This window comes from Xenopus tropicalis, chromosome 5, assembly GCF_000004195.4.
Source record: "Xenopus tropicalis strain Nigerian chromosome 5, UCB_Xtro_10.0, whole genome shotgun sequence".
Lineage (NCBI taxonomy): Eukaryota > Metazoa > Chordata > Amphibia > Anura > Pipidae > Xenopus > Xenopus tropicalis.
Window position 1 is genome coordinate 46044768 of NC_030681.2, and position 19057 is coordinate 46063824.

General features: G+C 37.6%; 1 protein-coding gene across 6 annotated transcripts in view; it reads left to right on the forward strand.

Annotated features, from left to right (window-relative positions):
- birc6 (baculoviral IAP repeat containing 6) overlaps window positions 1-19057 on the forward strand; it is a 139256-nt gene that overhangs the window by 61365 nt on the left and 58834 nt on the right. For all 6 annotated transcript variants that reach the window (XM_031902932.1, XM_012963792.3, XM_031902934.1 and 3 more), the window contains exons 39-54: window positions 2497-2650; window positions 3463-3579; window positions 3668-3822; window positions 4008-4134; window positions 5240-5350; window positions 8911-9044; window positions 9530-9657; window positions 10600-11162; window positions 11563-11738; window positions 12589-12685; window positions 12953-13147; window positions 13617-13817; window positions 15340-15619; window positions 16363-16619; window positions 16919-17027; window positions 17826-18047. In XM_031902932.1, coding sequence (XP_031758792.1) covers window positions 2497-2650; window positions 3463-3579; window positions 3668-3822; window positions 4008-4134; window positions 5240-5350; window positions 8911-9044; window positions 9530-9657; window positions 10600-11162; window positions 11563-11738; window positions 12589-12685; window positions 12953-13147; window positions 13617-13817; window positions 15340-15619; window positions 16363-16619; window positions 16919-17027; window positions 17826-18047 — 3026 coding nt within the window. The remainder of the gene's footprint in view (window positions 1-2496; window positions 2651-3462; window positions 3580-3667; window positions 3823-4007; window positions 4135-5239; window positions 5351-8910; window positions 9045-9529; window positions 9658-10599; window positions 11163-11562; window positions 11739-12588; window positions 12686-12952; window positions 13148-13616; window positions 13818-15339; window positions 15620-16362; window positions 16620-16918; window positions 17028-17825; window positions 18048-19057) is intronic.

Sequence of the window (19057 nt, forward strand, 5' to 3'; positions counted from 1 at the left end):
CCAGGTCCCTCCCCTCTTTGATAACTATAGCACAGTCCAAAAAAGCCAGTTTGCTGTCTTTCACATCTTCCCTTGTGAACGTGATGTTTTTGTCCACCGAGTTTATGTGTTTGGTGAAGGCTGGAACCTCGCGTTCTTTAATTTTGACCCAGGTGTCATCCACATATCTGAACCAATGACTTGGTGTTGTTCCCTTGAAGGTGTCCAGGGCTTTCTTTTCCACTTCTTCCATGTAAAGGTTCGCTACAATTGGAGACACAGGCGAACCCATGGCACAGCCATGTTTTTGTCTATAGAAAACGTCCTTGTGCTTGAAGTAAGTGGTATTGAGACATAGGTCCAGTAAGGAACAAACTTGTTCTGGGGTCAGCTTTGTTCTGCTGCTGAGGGTGGTGTCTTGTTTCAGCCGTTTCCTCACTGTATCAATTGCCTCGGCAGTGGGTATGCATGTGAACAGAGATGTTACGTCATAGGACACCATTGTATCATCGATCTCCAGCTTTAACTCCTTCACTTTTTTGACAAAGTCCATGGAGTTCTGAATGTGGTGTACTGTGTTTCCAACTAAGGGGGCTAAGATGTTGGCCACGTATTTAGCAATGTTATAAGTCACACAGTTAATGCTGCTGACAATTGGCCTCAAAGGGGCTCCTTCTTTGTGTATTTTTGGGAGTCCATATAGGCATGGAGTGGCTTCGCCTGGGTAAAGGCGACGATACAAAGCTGGACTGATGACCTTTTCCTTCTCAAGGTGCTGCAAGCAGTCTATAACCTTCTTCTTGTAGTTGCTTGTTGGATCTCTCTTGAGTTGCTCATATGTGTCTGAATCGTTGAGCAGTGTGGACACTTTGGCATGGTAGTCTGATGTATTCAGTACCACTGTACACCTTCCTTTATCTGCTGGCAGGATGGTGACACTTGAGTCCTTGGCAAGTGATGTCAGAGCCCTCCTCTCTTGCAGACTTAGATTGGAAGGGGGAGCTTTAGCATTAGCTAGGGCTGCTGATACTTTTAACCGGATGTTTTCAGCCTCATCCACTGGTATCTTATTGTTGTGGATGGATGATTCTGTGGCTGTGATGAAGTCTACCACTGGTACATACCGTGGGGCCACTGCAAAGTTCAGTCCCTTGGCTAAGACATCCTTCTCTGGTTCTGTGAGTTCCCTGTCTGATAAATTCTTTACCCACAGATCCTTGATGTTCTGGCATGTCTTGTTTTCATCTTCCTTCCTCCCTGTTGATTTGTCTGTTCGCTGGGTGTTGTTGGTACGTGATAATAAACTGGTGAATTTGTTTATTTGCCTCTCCTTGCCCTTGGCATGTTGTGCAAGTTGCGCCCGCTCTGTGAATTCAACCACTCTTTGCAACGTCAGCACCGGTAGTTTTGCTGTCAGTCTCTGTTTTGCATTATCAAATTTATGAACCAGGACCTCAATTGAGAAGTTAGTCTGCCTCACCCGTTCATTTAACAGTTGTTTCTGGGCTTTCTGAAGGATCACCTTGGCCCTGTGACCTTTAACCGAAGAACCCAGACGTAGGCTGCATGGTGTGATTCCCTGATATCGGCATCGTAGGTTAAAACGAAGATGGTTTCTGTAATCCGCAAGTTTTCTGGCCGTCCTCTCATATTCCCGTACCAATTTTAGGGTATTCTCCCCAAATTGAGTAGCAATATGTCTATGAAGATTCTCATTCATCCAGGTCATGATATACAGTATCTAGTAGAATTAAGTCTAAAACAACTGGACTTTTCTGAGTTTTTCTTGAAAACGTTTCACCACTCAAGTGGTGAAACGTTTTCAAGAAAAACTCAGAAAAGTCCAGTTGTTTTAGACTTAATTCTACTAGATACTGTATATCATGACCTGGATGAATGAGAATCTTCATAGACATTTCTTATAATGTTTTTGAAGCTAGTTTTGTCAGGAATTGGTTACAAAAATGGTATTATTGGATAGATTCAGAAGGAAATGTGTGTGTATATCTCTATATATCCTTTACTGTACATTCTTACTAAGGCTAATGGAAAATGGGACAGTGTATTTTAGCAGAAAGAGAAATGCCTGAAGCCATCCTTCAAGACAGTGCCATTAGCCTATGGAGGCACTGTCTGTTTAAGAAGCTGAATCCTTCAGCAGAGGGGTCAGGGAGCTGTTATCTTGTTACCTTGCCATTGTGCTGCTGATCAGCTGCTGGGGGGGAAAGGGGGGAGGGGTGACATCACGCCAAGTTGCAGCACAGCAGTAAAGAGAGACTGATGTTTATCAGAGCACAAGTTACAAGGCTGTGGGCACCTGGGAAAGTAAGGCAATGACTAGCCCATGTCAAATTGCAAAATGTTTGCTCTTTTTTATTTTTATTTTTTAAAAAAGAAACTGTTATTTTAAACATTCCTTTGTTTCAAAGTAAATATTTGGGTTATTACAGTTTTGTTTTGTTTTTTACTTAATTTCTTTTATTGTTAACAATTTTTGTTTAATTTCTTTTCTAAAAGCCCATAAGCAGTACATGGTACGATTATTGGGGTGCTGATTATGGCACTTACAATTACAACCCATATATTGGAGGTGTTGGTATTCCTGTTGCAAAACCCCCAGCAACAGTTGAGAAGAATGGCACTCAGACCGTTACCGTGTCAGTGTCTCAAGGTGAGCATGATTTTGTACTCTTTTAATACTACTACAAACCGTAAAGTACAGTGAGGCTGTGTCATGCCTAGTCCTTTTTATCTGTTCAATCCTCATAACTTTTATCCATAAATGTTTTCTTAACTTTGCTTTTATTCTCAGTACATTTTTGTTTTACAAAGATAAATAGTGCAAAAATAAAGAGAGATAATCAAAGATCTAGCTTAGAAAAAAAATTGCTTTCTCGTTGCAGAGTTACTGACCCAATAGTACTTTATAATCCAATAGTACTTATAGTATTATAGCATTTAACGTTGCAATTTTAAGAGAAGCAGAAAAATTAGGCAATAGTTGGCTGAGCTGCATTTTCATATAAATGACAATTTCTATTTAAGGAGCTGTAGAATTTTAAACTGAATTTTGGAAAGCAAAAAATAGGGCTGCTGTGGTGTAGAATCTGGATAATGATGGGGGCTGTTCCAGGGCCGTCATTAGGGGAAGAGGGTTTTCTACTTATTAGCACATAAAGTTTTCATTTTAACTATTTATATGAACTGCCTATTATAAAATAACATCATATATATTGGGAGCAATTTACTAAATTATACGAGCATCTCCTACATGCACAACTGACTGTGTGTACACAAATACAGATATGGGACCAGATTTTCTCAGAAAGCTCAAAATTTTAGAAAGGCAATTTATATATTATATATTGCCTAATTAACTGTATTATAAATGTTTTTTTATTTTGCGCAGTCTATTTTACCCATTTTCATTTTTACACTGATATAGCCTGTATCAAGTATTTAATTATGTTTATGTATTTTTAGCTCTAGATGCCCGTTTGGAAGTTGGTCTAGAACAACAAGCAGAACTGATGTTAAAGATGATGTCCACACTAGAGGCTGATTCTATTCTGCAAGCACTAACAAATTCATCTCCTGTGTGTATGTATACAGCAGTCCAGTCTCAAAATTATTTGGTTGTACTGTAGTGATAAAAAAAAATCCAGCATTTTTTCATTTTCCAACATAGTGTCTCAGCCTACCAGTGGGACGGATGACTCTTTACTTCGGGGCATGCATGTATCAAATCAGGCCAATAAGATACTTGTTCAGTCGTCGTCTTTACCCATGTTGAGTGTCTGCTTCAACAAACTCTTTTCCATGCTGCAAGTACATCATGTTCAGGTATACTTTCCTGCACTGTTTTATATATAAAGTCAGCCTTAACTCTTCAGGGCACTTCTAAATAAACCATATTTATGAAACTGTTTTAAATGAAAGGTATACTTCAGGTTCATATTTTCTTCTACACAATATATCTATCAGGTTGGCAGCCTGTTACTTATATTATTTTTCCTATTTTATTTTAGCTTGAGTCACTTTTGCAATTATGGCTCACATTGAGCCTAAATTCTAACTCATCTGGAGGCAAGGAGAATGGAGCTGATCTGTTCCTGTACAATGCTAATCGAGTGCCAGTCATCTCTCTAAACCAAGGTAAAAATGTATATTTTCATTTTTGAAACTATTTAATCAGAACTACATTTAGTAAGGCAGTGTTTTGCTGCTAATTGGGAAGTGATCTGCACTCATCTTATTTTAGGTGTACTGGTGGGTATTTACTAAGGCTGTACAGAATACATAGTTTTTGGATTTGGCCAAATACTGAACCGAATCTAAACACTAACATTTGACATAAATAATAAAAATGGATAATCTGTGAGCAAACCGTTCTTCCTGTTCAGTTGACCAAAGCTTTAAGGGCACACAACTTTTTGGCCACAAGTGTTTGGCCAAATAGAATCCAAATACTGCAAATAGTCCTGGGGATTTTGCCAAATCCAAAAATGAATCATGCATTTGGTGCTTACTTAGTTTATCCTCAACCTTTGGTAAAACTAGGGAATTCTGTTCACCACACAGGTGGAATGGAATGCATAGTTATGATTGGGGTAACTCCTCACATCTGACTGTTTGTGATAGGTTACTTAAGGCAGTTTTCATGGGACAGGACAGCATCTCATCTGATGTAGTGATGCATCTTGAAGTTTCCTGACCTGTTCAAAGGCATTTGTGCCTTTATATGGGCATAGAACTCCTAAATGATTTATAATAATCCTAATATCCTTATATCTTACGATAAGGGGCAGGTTATTCATTATGTGAATTATTTGTGGGCTAAGTATTCTTTCTAAAGTTTCCTGACCTGTTCAAAGGCATTTATACCTTTATATTGGCAGAGAACTCCTAAATGACTTATACAAATCCTAATATCCTTATATTTTACGATAAGGGGCAAGTTATTCATTATGTGAATTATTTGTTGGCTAAGTATTCTTTCTAAAGGTATATTTTTCCTATTCAGAAGCAATAATTTTACTACAAGCTACCATCATCTGCTATGGACTGCCTAATATTTAACGGTTCAGCACTGACCACTGAATATAGAAAAGTTCTCACACATTAGCTGTTGTTGGCTTCCACAGCAACTTTTTCTTCTTAAGGGAATAAATGTTTAACCCGCCATGAATTTGCCAAGCACATGTTAACAAAATCTTACCTTTAACTTATTATAATTATTCTTTTTGTTTTTTTATTTTAGCCTCGATTACAAGCTTTTTATCTGTCCTTTCCTGGCATCCTAACACCTTGCTCCGGACGTGGTGCCTTGTGCTTCATAGTCTCACACTGATGACGAACATGCAACTTAACTGTAAGTCACAGATTTTAAATGTGTTTCCCAATAGTAATTTAGTTTTCTTTTAAAATCATATGTAAATATATGCATGTAAAATTAGCATACACTTAAATGAACAGTAACGCCAAAAAATGAAAGTGTATAAAAGTAACTAAAATATAATGTGCTGCTGCCCTGTACTTGTAAAAGTTGTGTGTTTACTTCAGAAACCCTACTATAATTTATATAAATAAGCTGCTATGTAGCCATGGAGGCAGCCATTCAAAGGAGAAAAGGCACAGGCACATAGCAGATAACAGATAAAACACGAATAATAAAATTACTCTAAACAGGTTCCCAGCATTGCCTACCTTTGTGCCTCTGTTCTTTCTGACCTGGTTCTTCAGTTACAAGCTTCTCCATTCCTCTCCTTCGTTGTTTTAAAAAAAAAAAAAAAAAAAAAAGGTTTACTTATTCTTTAAAGGCAACTACAGTCAGTTGATCTGACTGGACTGTTAGGGTGAATATGTTTATAAGGGCAACAGAGACCTGTTCTGACGTTGCACTGCTCAGTAAACACATGCAGGAGGTTATCTGAGGTTTCTGACCTCTTTCCTGAGCAGAGCAACATCAATAGAATACTTTTTTTTCTGCCATAGTTTTTTATACAACTAAGAATGAAACAGCACTGCAGGAGGTAATGATTGCATTGTCTGGGTGTTTTTAATTACATTTAAATAATTTTTCTAAACTATGAATGCTACACATAGTGATGTGCGGGTCAAAAGAAAGTCGACCTGCGCCCGACCCTAACCCTGCACCCCCCGCTCTGCTATGATGTTGCGGAAGGGGACAGAGCCAAGAAGGCAGGAGTCTATAAAAGGTGTGCACCAGAGGCAGAACATGGCGAGGCCGGCCCTCACATCACTACTACACAGTGTACAGGAGACCTTCTCTGTTTAGTTCGCTGTGTGCCTCAGGCATATGTAGACCCTCACTAGTTTGTCGGTATGCAGTGATTATAGTTTACCCAGTGGGTAGTCCTCTTCTAGTCCTACTGGATTACAAATATGTAAAACAATTATCTGTAGTTCTGCTTATGTCCTGTGCTGAACAGGGTCATTTAGCTTCAACTTTAGTATTACAACAATGTCTAACATGTAAGTTCCTGCAACTCTTTATACAGTCCTGCCTCAGATCAGTCACAAACATACAATTTATTTTCCGAGAGGAACATTTTATTGCTTTACCCTTTCTGTTAAAGATTATGGACGCAGCTTAACTACAAATTTAACAAAAAAAAAAAAAAAAAATATATATATATATATATATATATACTTGGACTTACTCAAGGTGGAGGCAAGATGGATCTTCAAACTGGATACTGTTGCCCCGCGTGGTCTAAATGAACTACTTCCTCTCTCCATTTTTATCTAAACAAGGAACAGGATTTACTTGAATGTCTTTCAATAACTTGCAACATTGTGGCCTCTAACATTTAATGACAAAAAATTTTCTCTGTTGGGACTCCTTATTTTCTAATCCTTAATAACTAATATTGGGGTTTCTAACCTCCAAGTATTAATGGTTTATGTCCAGATTTATGGTCTCCACGCTGTTTTGGTTATTGCCATTTTTAATTATTTTCATTTTTTATTTTTATTTCACCTTGGGTCCTTTAGCCCTTCTTGTTCACCTGGTTATGTGCACTCCACACTTACCCATTTCTATCACATTAATTACCCACATAGTAACCTTCTGTTGAGGGTACAATACCTTTATATTTTTCATGACCCTTTTGTTTGATTCTAATTGCCCTATACGGTGGGCACTTAATATATATACCCTCTGCTAGTATGATTTGCATTCTTTTTATTCTTACATGGATGCTGTACACAAAGTCTCTGTATTTCTTCTGTCACCTCACCTTGTGAGGTTTGGCTCAACCCTAAAAAACCTATTGTTATATATAACAAATTTATGTTACCAGTCGTTCTATACATGGCTGCTGTGCTTGACACACCCTGAGTGTTCCCCCCTCAAGGTCCTTATTGGACGGGTTGTGCTTGCATGATTTATTTTATGAGACTTAGTTGCATGTCTTTTTTACTTTTACTTTCCATTTTGATTTTTCATTTTGATTTTTCTTTATTCTATTTTTTTGGAGACACACAATTAATGGGTATTGACAAGTCTACCTGTAACCCCTAATCTAGGACCATACTACATGACAGGCTCGCACCAGGTGGCTATTGAACTATCCACTTCTGCTGAACCATATATATCAGTGTTTGTAATATATATTCTAATGGAGTAAACCAGGGGACATGCCATCTGTCACTACCTGAATATGGGCTATAATTCTATGTAGGAGCGGGGGCTGGTGATGTTACCGTTTTACATACAGTAGATCTGGTTCGGCATACTTGAGCGGCATGTGAAATTCTTTTGGGCTCACTGTGTGGGTCCTTATTGCTCTTATGAATATCCCTAGAGTGCTTTTGCGGGCCTTTCCAATTGGCCCTATAGGTCCTGGTCCTTTTTGAAGGCGGTTTGCATTAACTTGGACTGGACACGTGAGAGTTGTAGTTGCACCCGAACGTGCTCTCCACCACTCCGTGTAGCCCATTGGCTTCACTTCATTTCCCGCAGATCGCCAGGGACCGATGCAGGACCCTTGCACTCCTCACTGTCTGCCAGCCGAATCTAGATACTTGTGTTGGTTGCCTATTGGGCACATCTAACTTGCACTCCTGGTGCGTTGTATACATGGTAACTAGGCAAAAGTGCGCCCTACGCTCCCTACAATTCGGCAAGCCAATTGAACACGCCCGACCAGCTTCCGCAGCATTTGACTGGGCATTGCCTCTGTGGGTGATATGTTCTGCTCCACATGATGATCATATTTACACACTGTAGTTCAGAGGTCGCTGGGTACTGGTGACAGGTGGTGGTTCCTCTCTGTGTGCGTTCCTTTATATTCCTAGCTTCTCTGGTGCGTCCGGACATGGGTCCTGGGTTTAATACCTGATGCCTACAAATAATCATCCGCTATAACCTTTTGCTCCTAGCAACTAAGGCATTCATCACTTAGCCCAGTGAAATGCTTGCTATCTGACTGTGAACATTCTCTGTATAGTTTTTTGTAACATTTTTTGTAACTGTTCTTTGCAACGTATGTCTTTTGCAACATGTATCAATTTGCCTACTAGCTACAGGATTTTAAACTTAACCTTGTTTTCTAGCACTGCACTCCCATTCTATTTGCCTGTATGTGTTGACATTTGAATTTACCTTGCTCTGGTGGGTGTGGGGCTTGTTTACACTGGTTGCCATGGTAACCAGGGCCGTTTTTTTGCGCCATTTTGTGTGGTGGGGGTATTTACTGTGGGTGCTTGGATATGGTCTGTTGGTTTGTCCCTGAGGAAGAGCACAGATTGTGCTCGAAACGTTGGAATTTTTTCAATAAAACCACTTTTTCTTTTGTATCAAGTCCCTGTGTGTGCGGCACTCTTTCTACTATATATATATATATATATATATATATATATATATTTATTTGTTTATTAATTTCCCTTTTATTTCTTTTTCTAAAGCTGGATCAAGTAGCACTATTGGACCTCAGGAAAATACTGCACAGATACTGGTATCTGATCCAAATCTTCTCCATGTACTTGTGAAATTCCTCTCAGGTACAAATCCCCATGGGACCAACCAGCACAGTCCCCAGGTTAGTAATGTTAATTCAAAAATAAATGCCCACATTAAAGGATAAGTAAGCCTTTTATTTTAAAATCCCCTTACTCTAAACAGCCCTAGAATAACATACTTTTCTCGATGTGTGCAGATTTATTTTGTTTCTCTATTACAAGCAGCTAAACTGCAGTTCTTTAATTGACTTCATGGTCTAGCGTGAACCACCACCTGCTTTTACTTTCTGAGCTCTACTTCTCTCTTTGGCTATGAAGCTCTCAAAGAGGTGCCTACTGGGAATGCTTACTGCCTCTGATCCAATTAAAATCAGTTGGACATGTGTAGTAGACCATGAGGTCATCATAGTCGGAGAGATAAGGAGGGCTCCGAAAGCAAAAGGGGGAGGAGTTTCACGCTAGTCAAGTACTTGAACAGGCTGTAATAGGGGATTAAAAAAAAGGTTTAATTATCTTTTAAGAATAAATGGGGCTTAAATATTTATTCTGTTCTTTTTGTTTTCAGGTTGGGCCTACAGCTACTCAGGCAATGCAAGAGTTTTTGACACGATTGCAAGTTCATCTCTCGTCTACCAGCCCACAGATGTTTAGTGAATTTTTGCTAAAGCTTATACATATACTTTCCACTGAGAGGTATGTGCTTGCCAGCTGCAGTTTGACTGCATTGTCCCATAACCAAGTACAAGTATGAGATCAATTATTTGAAATGTTTGGGATCAGGGGTTTCCAGAGAAGCACCATTCTTTAAGGATACTGAAACATTTAAACAAACCCAATAGGATTCTTCTGCTTTTTCCTTCTACTGTTTCCCTGAGCCAACACCTGTACATTAAAGTGAAAAAGCCAGCTTTATGTACCCCACCCAATGATTATAATTTGTTTTCTTCTTTAAAGGGAAATTATACCCCTCCCCCTATTATGGCATGAGCTCATTTTGTTGCGCTTATGTAGAAAAAATGCACACTATATGACCTGATTCCACAGATTGAAAGGAAACCATAAGAGCAAAGCCTGTCAGTGTTTGCCTGTTCCCTATACCGCTAGGGGTATGTTTATCATGCTGTGTAAAAAGTGGAGTCAAACATTTTCAGTGATGTTGCTCATAGCAGCCAATCAGATGCTTTGCTTTGGTTTTCTAACTGTTGAAATCTAATTGCTGATTGGTTGCCCTGGGCAACATCACCGGTAATGCTTCACTCCACTTTTTACACAGCATGATAAATATACCCCCTAGAGTCTTACTGTAATGCAAACCCACTCTTACCTTGTTCCATTGTGAAGTGATGGATTCTGGGATTTAAAGTCCCTCTGCTTTACAAAGATCTGTGCACCACCCACTATGGTGATCAGAGGGAATTGAAGTACCAGAATCCATCACTTTTTAGTGAAACACAAAGTAAGGGAGGTGGTTGCTTTACATTCTGAGTATAAGGAATCTTTGGAAATAGCTCATTTGATTTATCATTGTCAATTTTAACCTGTGGAATCGGGTATGTTCATGCAAAACAAAAACACCTTTATATCTGGAAGTTCAGATGAAGTTTATGTACCTTTTTTTTTTCCTTCCTTTGTTAGGGGTGCGTTCCAAACAGGCCAAGGACCCCTGGATGCACAGGTGAAGCTTCTGGAATTTACCCTGGAACAGAATTTTGAAGTAGTCTCAGTCAGCACCATTTCTGCAGTCATTGAATCGGTTACCTTTTTGGTCCATCATTATATCACATGCTCAGACAAAGTCGTATCACGCAGTGGATCAGACAGCTCAGTTGGTGCACGAGCATGTTTTGGGGGACTTTTTGCAAATATCATTAGACCTGGTGATGCCAAGGCTGTTTGTGGAGAAATGACAAGGGATCAATTGATGTTCGACTTGCTAAAATTAGTTAACATCTTGGTTCAGCTACCTCTCTCGAGTAACAAGGAATTTAGCGCTCGTGCGCCTGTTGTCAGTAGCACCACTGACAGTGTTTCTGATGAAGAGAAAGTCTATGGGGGAAAGGATTGTAACAGCGCTTCATCTAATACACAGAATTGCACAGCATATGTTGCAGATTTGGTGTTAGCCAACCAGCAGATAATGAGTCAGATTCTTTCAGCACTAGGCCAATGTAATAGCAGTGCAATGGCCATGATTATAGGTAAGTCTTAACAAGCATCTGTTTTAATTAATAAAAAGAATAAACAATTAATAAAGATACATAGTTGTTTTCTAGTCTTGATTGAACATTACCTGTTCTCTTATGATGTTATATTTAGTAGCTGTCCCAAATTTTCCTGTCCCGTAGTTTCACAGATAAATGGATACTGGGTGGTTCAGAAATTAGGCAGGAAAACTGAATCTGCTGATGCACTATGTTGTATATTTAAGGATTTTCTGAAAGGCAAGCCCCCCAAAAGTACTTTCTTAAATACAAACTGGTAGTGGGGTTTTTAAAGAATAAGTAGTACGTTTATATATCATTTATTTTAACATGCTGTATAGTGAACACATCAGAAGTTGGAATGACTTTTCCATGAAAGTGTCTTCTCTCATTTCAGGAGCTAGTGGTTTGCATCTAACAAAGCATGAAAACTTTCATGGAGGACTTGATGCTATATCTGTTGGTGATGGATTATTTACTATTTTAACTACTCTCAGTAAAAAAGCCAGCACCGTACAAGTGATGTTACAACCAATTCTCACATACATGGCTTGTGGATACATGGGTAGACAAGTAAGAAAAAAATATTTTCATAAAACATTTCATGTTTATAATTCTAGAACTGAGCATGGGAAGTAACTTAAGGCATTATTAGGGCTGCAATTCACTTTGTCACCTTGAAGATACTGAAATGATATGTTGAGATAAATTAGCTATTTTATTATATGTGACATTTTTTGTATTGCAGATAGGAAAAGATGTCTTCAGATAATTGCATCTACTAAAATTGTATACATTTTATTTACTTGGTCTACTTTAATATTTTTGTATTCATAGATGTTTAAATGACATACCTACAGTTTTGTTAATAGTTATGGATTACATTATATAAGTGTACGGGTATGGGGCCTGTTATCTAGGATGCTTGAAACCTTGGGGTTTTCCAGGTAAGGAAACCTTCTGTAATTTGGATCACCATACCATAAAAAACATTTAAACACTTGTAACAAAGCACTGTTCTATTATTATTATTATTATATAAGCTATTTGAGTCTGTGGGTGATGGCCTCCCCATAATTCAGAGCTTTCCTGATAAGAGGTTTCCAGATAATGGATCCCATACCTGTATTTCTTTGGTTTATTAGGATATTTATTTGTATTGTTATTGAACTGGTAATAAAACTCCATGGTGACTTCTAATATGCTGAATAGAAATGGCATTGTGTTAACAACTAAGGGTTTTTTAGCCATCTTTCTGTGATGGTACAAGTATTAAAACTGTTGAAAAGGAGGAACATAATTTATTTTGTATAGCTCTGTAGTAAATCTCTGTACCTTTGGCAGATACAAATAATATGCCCGGATAAAAAGACCCTTTCCTGTGACCTTGTAACATTCATATTATGTTTTCTTCACTTTTTAGGGTTCACTTTCTACTTGTCAGTTGTCCGAGCCTCTGTTATGGTTCATTCTAAGAGTTCTAGACACAAGTGAGGCTTTAAAAGCATTCCATGATATGGGTAAGAAGTTATTAAATAAATTGTACTATGACATCTAGTAATCCAAAGCTATCAAACTGACCCTTTTGATCTATGCCCCCTATATTAGATTTCCAGATAATTATTTAAAAACCATCATGATTTAGGTTTTCCAGCTATATTTGAACATTTCCACAGATTTTACAGCCTTAAGGGTGAAATACTGGACATTTAATATTAACTTAAGTTTTGTGTATTCCATTATGGTATTTGAAAATGTTTTCAAGTGTATTTTTTTTAACTGTTTAGGTGGTGTTCAACTTATTTGTAACAACATGGTTACCAGCACAAGAGCCATTGTCAACACAGCCAGGAGTATGGTATCAACCATAATGAAGTTCCTTGATTCTGGGCCCAGCAAGACAACTGATAGCAGTTTGAAGGCAAGAGTGCTTGCTTCAGAGCCAGATAATGCAGAGGGCATCCACAACTTTGCTCCTTTAGGTGTGTGCTTCTGAGGCTAATATATGGATTGTAAATGTTATAAATATATATATATTTTTTGTTTTGTAAAAAAAAATCCCGTTTTTGAATACTGGATCTTATTTTTACTGTGCACTGGGTATAAAGTGGAAGCAGAGTGCCACATTTCTGATGGTACCGTTTTCCTCCAGGGTTTCTGAGGGTTTGTAATTACAGTTGTACATCCAGCAGAGTTGTAAAGCTGATGATTTACCACCAAAGATGTGTTGCCTGATAAGTGCACTTATTCTAACACTTAGTAGCTACAATTCTCTTGATATTTAGCAATATTTCATCACCCTTGAGTAATTAAGTAACATAAAGAATTACTTGCATTATAGGTAAGACATGCATAAGATAAAACACTTAGTAGTTTACTACTGTTAATCCTATTATTTTTTTTTTAATTTTAATCTTACTATTACTATATACATTAATTACTATTTTCCAGGTACAATCACATCAAGCAGCCCCACTGCACAGCCTGCTGAAGTTTTGCTGCAGGCAACCCCACCACACAGAAGAGCTCGATCTGCTGCTTGGTCTTATATATTTTTACCTGAGGAAGCCTGGTGCGATCTCACCATTCATCTCCCAGCAGCAGTACTGTTAAAAGAGATACATATTCAGCCTCATCTTGCATCACTTGCAAGTAAGCACACTTTTGCTTTGGTTAGGAAGCAAAGTGTATTGTATTTTATGAATATCATATGACACCATGAAAATATTTTGTTAAGAGGAGCGTTTTACATGTACATAATTTATTATGCCTGTACTTTGAATTATATAAATAGAGAGTCAATGGTATTATATAGCATTTTTTTTTTACTAATCAAGCTCATCTGAGAAAACATCTGGAAACAGCTTAGATGTATTTTGCTGCTTAAAGAGGGAATACAATGATATGCTGCTCGGGGTAAGCCGGTACAATGATGTCAAGCGATGTATCAAACAGAGGAAATTGTAGAGAACTCGAAAGAAAACTACCAAAAGGGAACAATTACAACATTAAGTGATATTATTGAGGCTTATGCTGTCTAGGTCTTATTCTACTTTTTTCTAATTTATTTACACTCTTAACCTATCTCCAAGGCCCCAGCACACAAATTTTTATATCTGAATGTTCATTGTGTGTATATTTTAACATACCCATCTTCTAGCTAAAACTTTGGCCTTAAGCCGGCCATGTGCTTTGAGACCCAACTGATATCTGTGCAGTTATTAGTCAGGTATGCCCAAACACAGTCCAGTAAGCTGCTGACTTGGTCTGGAAAGGCTGAATCATCAGCTTTTATAAGAATGTGTATGTTCACCTAGCTAGAGGGCCAGTTTCATAGTTTAATGTTAAGTGATAATATTACAGACATTTTAAAGGACAAGTCAACCCAAAATAAATGTTTTTGCCTAATGAAAGAAAACACAATTCTAAGCAACGGAAGCCGGCACTCACGTATAAAGCGGGTAAAAGTGCCTGGGTGCAGTCCCAACGGTATGTTCACAGATGCTTGAAGAAAGGTATATTATAGGTAGTGTTTGCCAGTCATTTTCTATCCTCTGCCCTGGTGGCTTTGGCATTTGTAACAATGTAACACAAACCAGCAGACTGACAGACCTGTGTTGCTGGAGAAGACTGGCATTTGCAACATTGTTTTTAAAAAGTAACTGGGAGTTCAGCAAATGCTGCTTTCAATAGCGATAGCAAATTTACAAATAACTTTTAAAGCTCTAAAAAATTTCCATAAATTAACATTGGTAAGTTGCTTGGTATTATGTATTCTTTTATTAGGTAAAATTTTTTTTGGGGTTGATGTACTTAAAGATAACATGATTTATCTAATGCACCTTTAGTGCAGGTATACTAAAGGTATAACATATACTTTATAACATTATCTGGTGCATCACAGCTTTTGTCTTTCTTTGTGGGGGGGGTTATTTTTGACCAGATTAAACAAAATGCCTATTTAAGGATCTTTGTATCAAATAAAGCACAGCTATGTCACTAAATACAGACTTATGCTTATATGCTTCTCTTTATATTTCTGGAACTATAACTGGATGACTGTTAAAAATGATGTTTCCACATTGCTGTAGCCTTATTAAGAGCTAAGGGGGAGCCGAACACTTTTTGGCCTCTTTGTTGAAACATTTCCTAATGTTTACCAATTATCTTTTAGCATGCCCTTCATCTGTATCAGTGGAGATAAGTGCGGATGGTGTGAACATGCTGCCTTTATCAACACCAGTCATTACAAGTGGACTAACTTACATAAAAATTCAGCTGGTTAAAGCAGAAGTGGCATCAGCTGTTTGTTTAAGGCTACACCGTCCTCGAGATGCCAGTACCCTTGGCCTGTCCCAGATTAAATTATTAGGTTTAACTGCATTTGGAAACACATCTTCAGCAACAGTAAACAATCCCTTTCTTCCCTCTGAAGATCAGGTTTCTAAGACAAGGTAATACTATTGAGGTGAAATGTTGTGATTTGGATTGAGACTTAACAATTTATCTTTAGTTTAGTCAGAAAGGCTAAAGGTGGGATGGCATTTTGGGGAGATTAGTCGCCCGCGAACATGGGGATTTGTCGCGGGCGACTAATCTCCCCGTGTGCCAGAGTCCTAATACAGGTATCGGACCCCTTATCCGGAAACCCATTATCCAGAAAGCTCCGAATTACGGAATGCCCGTCTCCCATAGACTCCATTTTAATCAAATAATTCAGAATTTTAAAACTGATTTCCTTTTTCTCTGTAATAATAAAACAGTACCTTGTACTTGATTCCAACTAAGATATAATTAATCCTTATTGTATGCAAAACAATCCTACTGGGTTTAATTAATGTTTTATTGATTTTTTAGTAGACTTAAGGTATTGAGATCCAAATTACGGAAAGACCCCTTATCCGGAATACCCTTGGTCCCGAGCATTCTGGATTATGGGTCCTATACCTGTACTGCATTTTTGCTCTTCCAAGAGATTATTAAATTGCAGTAAAAAGCAGCAGTGTTCTTTATCATGTCAGATTTTCCTTTATCTTTATTTAGATGGTAGATTAAAGTATTGTTAATTGTAAAATATTTGTAAATATTTTTCGCAAAGGTAGCTTTATATTTCAGACCAATGTTTATTTAGGGAATTCCTTCTGTTTTGACCACCTTATAGTTTACCTTTTTTTTCCTTTTTTTAAATCTATTTTAGTATTGGCTGGTTACGGCTGTTGCATCACTGTCTCACTCATATTAGTGAGCTGGAAGCAATGATGGCCAGTGCAGCAGCCCCTACAGCTAACCTTCTGCAGACATGTGCTGCCTTATTGATGTCTCCATACTGTGGTATGCATTCACCAAACATTGAAGCTGTGCTGGTCAAGATCGGTCTTCAGTCGACAAGAATAGGACTTCGGCTAATTGATATACTGCTTCGTAACTGTGCTGCTTCAGGAAGTGATCCTGCAGGTAAGACTCTTCTTAGGTGTAAGAATTTGCACTAAAACACAATACCTTGTTATCATAGGTAATGCAAAATATGATAACTGTATTGTGGGCCTCATTTACTAACACTGGGTAAATATACACATGGCAGTAATCCAGTAATCCTCAGCATTTAATTATTAGCTTTGTTCATGTTGTTGCCATAACATCCGTGAAAAGAAAACTTTGGTTGGTTTCCATGGTTTATTATACTGGTGCAAGTTTGCCTGTTGCTTCCCAGAGTGGTATTAAAAAGTTTTTCTTGTAACTGTTTGTGTTTTCAGATCTGAATAGTCCACTTCTCTTTGGAAGACTCAATGGTCTTTCATCAGACTCAACAATAGATATTCTCTACCAGCTTGGAACTACTCAAGACCCTGGAACAAAAGATCGGTAATATATTATTTTTGTTGGGTCGGGTAACAAGTGCCATAGTCTTTATAGAAGTTGCAGCTTATCATATTTTTAAGAAGCTGTGGGGAACTTGAAAAGCCAACAGAATGGCTTGTCGGATTTGAAACCTCTGTTTGCATTGACTGCCATGTCAGTGCAAACTCAGCTTAGGATAAAAAATAATGATAATGATTTTTCCAAAATTAAGGGTCATAATCAGGTTATATTCAGCAAAAAAACACAAATCAGAACAATGGGCAATCCAGAGATATTGGCTACTGAAATCACTTTCAAATCCTGGTGTTTTCTCATAAAATTGGGCTATTCCCATAACAACAGTGACAGCTTCACTGACAAACAGAGAGAGGTTTTGAAATATATAAGTTAAAAAAGGCAGGAATAGATGTCCCTTGTTACAATTTAACTGTTTAGTAAAGGGGGCTACTTGCATTTTTATTTTAAAAAAACGTTATATTGCAAATATTTAGAAGTAAACTTTTGCATGAAGTCCATTGTTTAGAAAACATCTCACTAATTACTCATTTTACAACAAAAAGTTTGTGAGCATTGCATTCTTTCTGTACAAAACTTTACACACTATAACCTAAACCTTTACTTTTCTATTAAGTATTTTGTTACCAAAGGCTGAAAAAAGTTATTTACCATTAATCTTGTAAATTAATTGTGAAATTACTCATTCTCTATTTAGTCTTGGTTATGTAAAAAATCAATTAAATACAGCTTATAACCTGAGTGTGTTTAGGTTCATTCTTATTTTATATACTTTGTTTCCAACAGAATTCAGGCTTTGCTGAAATGGGTTAGTGATTCTGCCCAAGTTGCCTCACTGAAAAGGAGTGGTTGGAGCAACTACATATCTCCAAACAGCTCCTCAAGGGAATTTGGCCTTTTGATGCCGTCCCCATCCCATTTGCACTGTGTAGCTGCAATTCTGTGGCACAGCTACGAACTTCCTGTTGAATATGATTTACCAGGTTTGCTGAACAGAGATTTATTTGAGTAAGTAATTACATATTGCTGTAAATTTGTATTTATCAGTTATGCATTAATTTATTGCTGTTTAGAAAACAAATCAGTTAAAATGAGCTATGTACAGTTGGTGGCATGGTTCTAGAAGTGTGTATCTAATTATATGCCAAAAAAAGTGAATATATTGTAACCCTTTTTTTGGGTCACAGCTCATTAATAGGGAGCCTCTAGTCAAGCTGCACCTATACTACTCTGCAGAATGATTTAGTAGGGACACCATTTTTACAAATTCAGGTATATAATACCTTAACAGTTCCAGAAATAAGAATGTATATTTGTTGTTTTAGGAAGAAGCTGTGCTTCTTTCACGAAAAGCAAAGGCAATTTTCTTATGGTTGTAATTAATCCACAAGACATTGCATAGTATGAAAGAAATGTCACTGACATGGGCTAGAATAGTAATTTATAGAAGCTCCTGCATTACATATATTTATATAAACATCTAGTTTTATAGCAGGAAGAGCTCACTTGAAGGTGCAGATCACAAGTTTGTGTACTTTTGAACATTTAGGGGTATATTTATCATGCTGTGTAAAAAGTGGAGTTTAGCATTACCAGAGATGTTACCCACGGCAACCAATTAGCAATTAGATTTCAACAGTTAGAAAACTAAAGCAAAACATCTGATTGGCTGCTATGAGCAACATCACCGGTAATGTTTTACTCCACTTATTACACAGCATGATAAATATACCCCTTATATTTTCTGCTTGTGACTGCTTTAAAGATTTATGTTAAGGTAGAGATTATAGAGTGTGCACATCCATTGGGGTCCAAATTTAAAACCAGCCTAGAGGCAGTCTTACATTCAGCGCTTACTTAGGATATATTTAACACTGGAGGCAAACATTACTGGTGATGTTGCTTATAGCAACCAATCAGCAATTAGATTTGAACAGACATCTGAAAGTTAGAAAACAAAAGTAAAGGTCTGATTAATTGCTATGGGGTGCATTGCAAGTTTTGTTTGTCCCCAATGT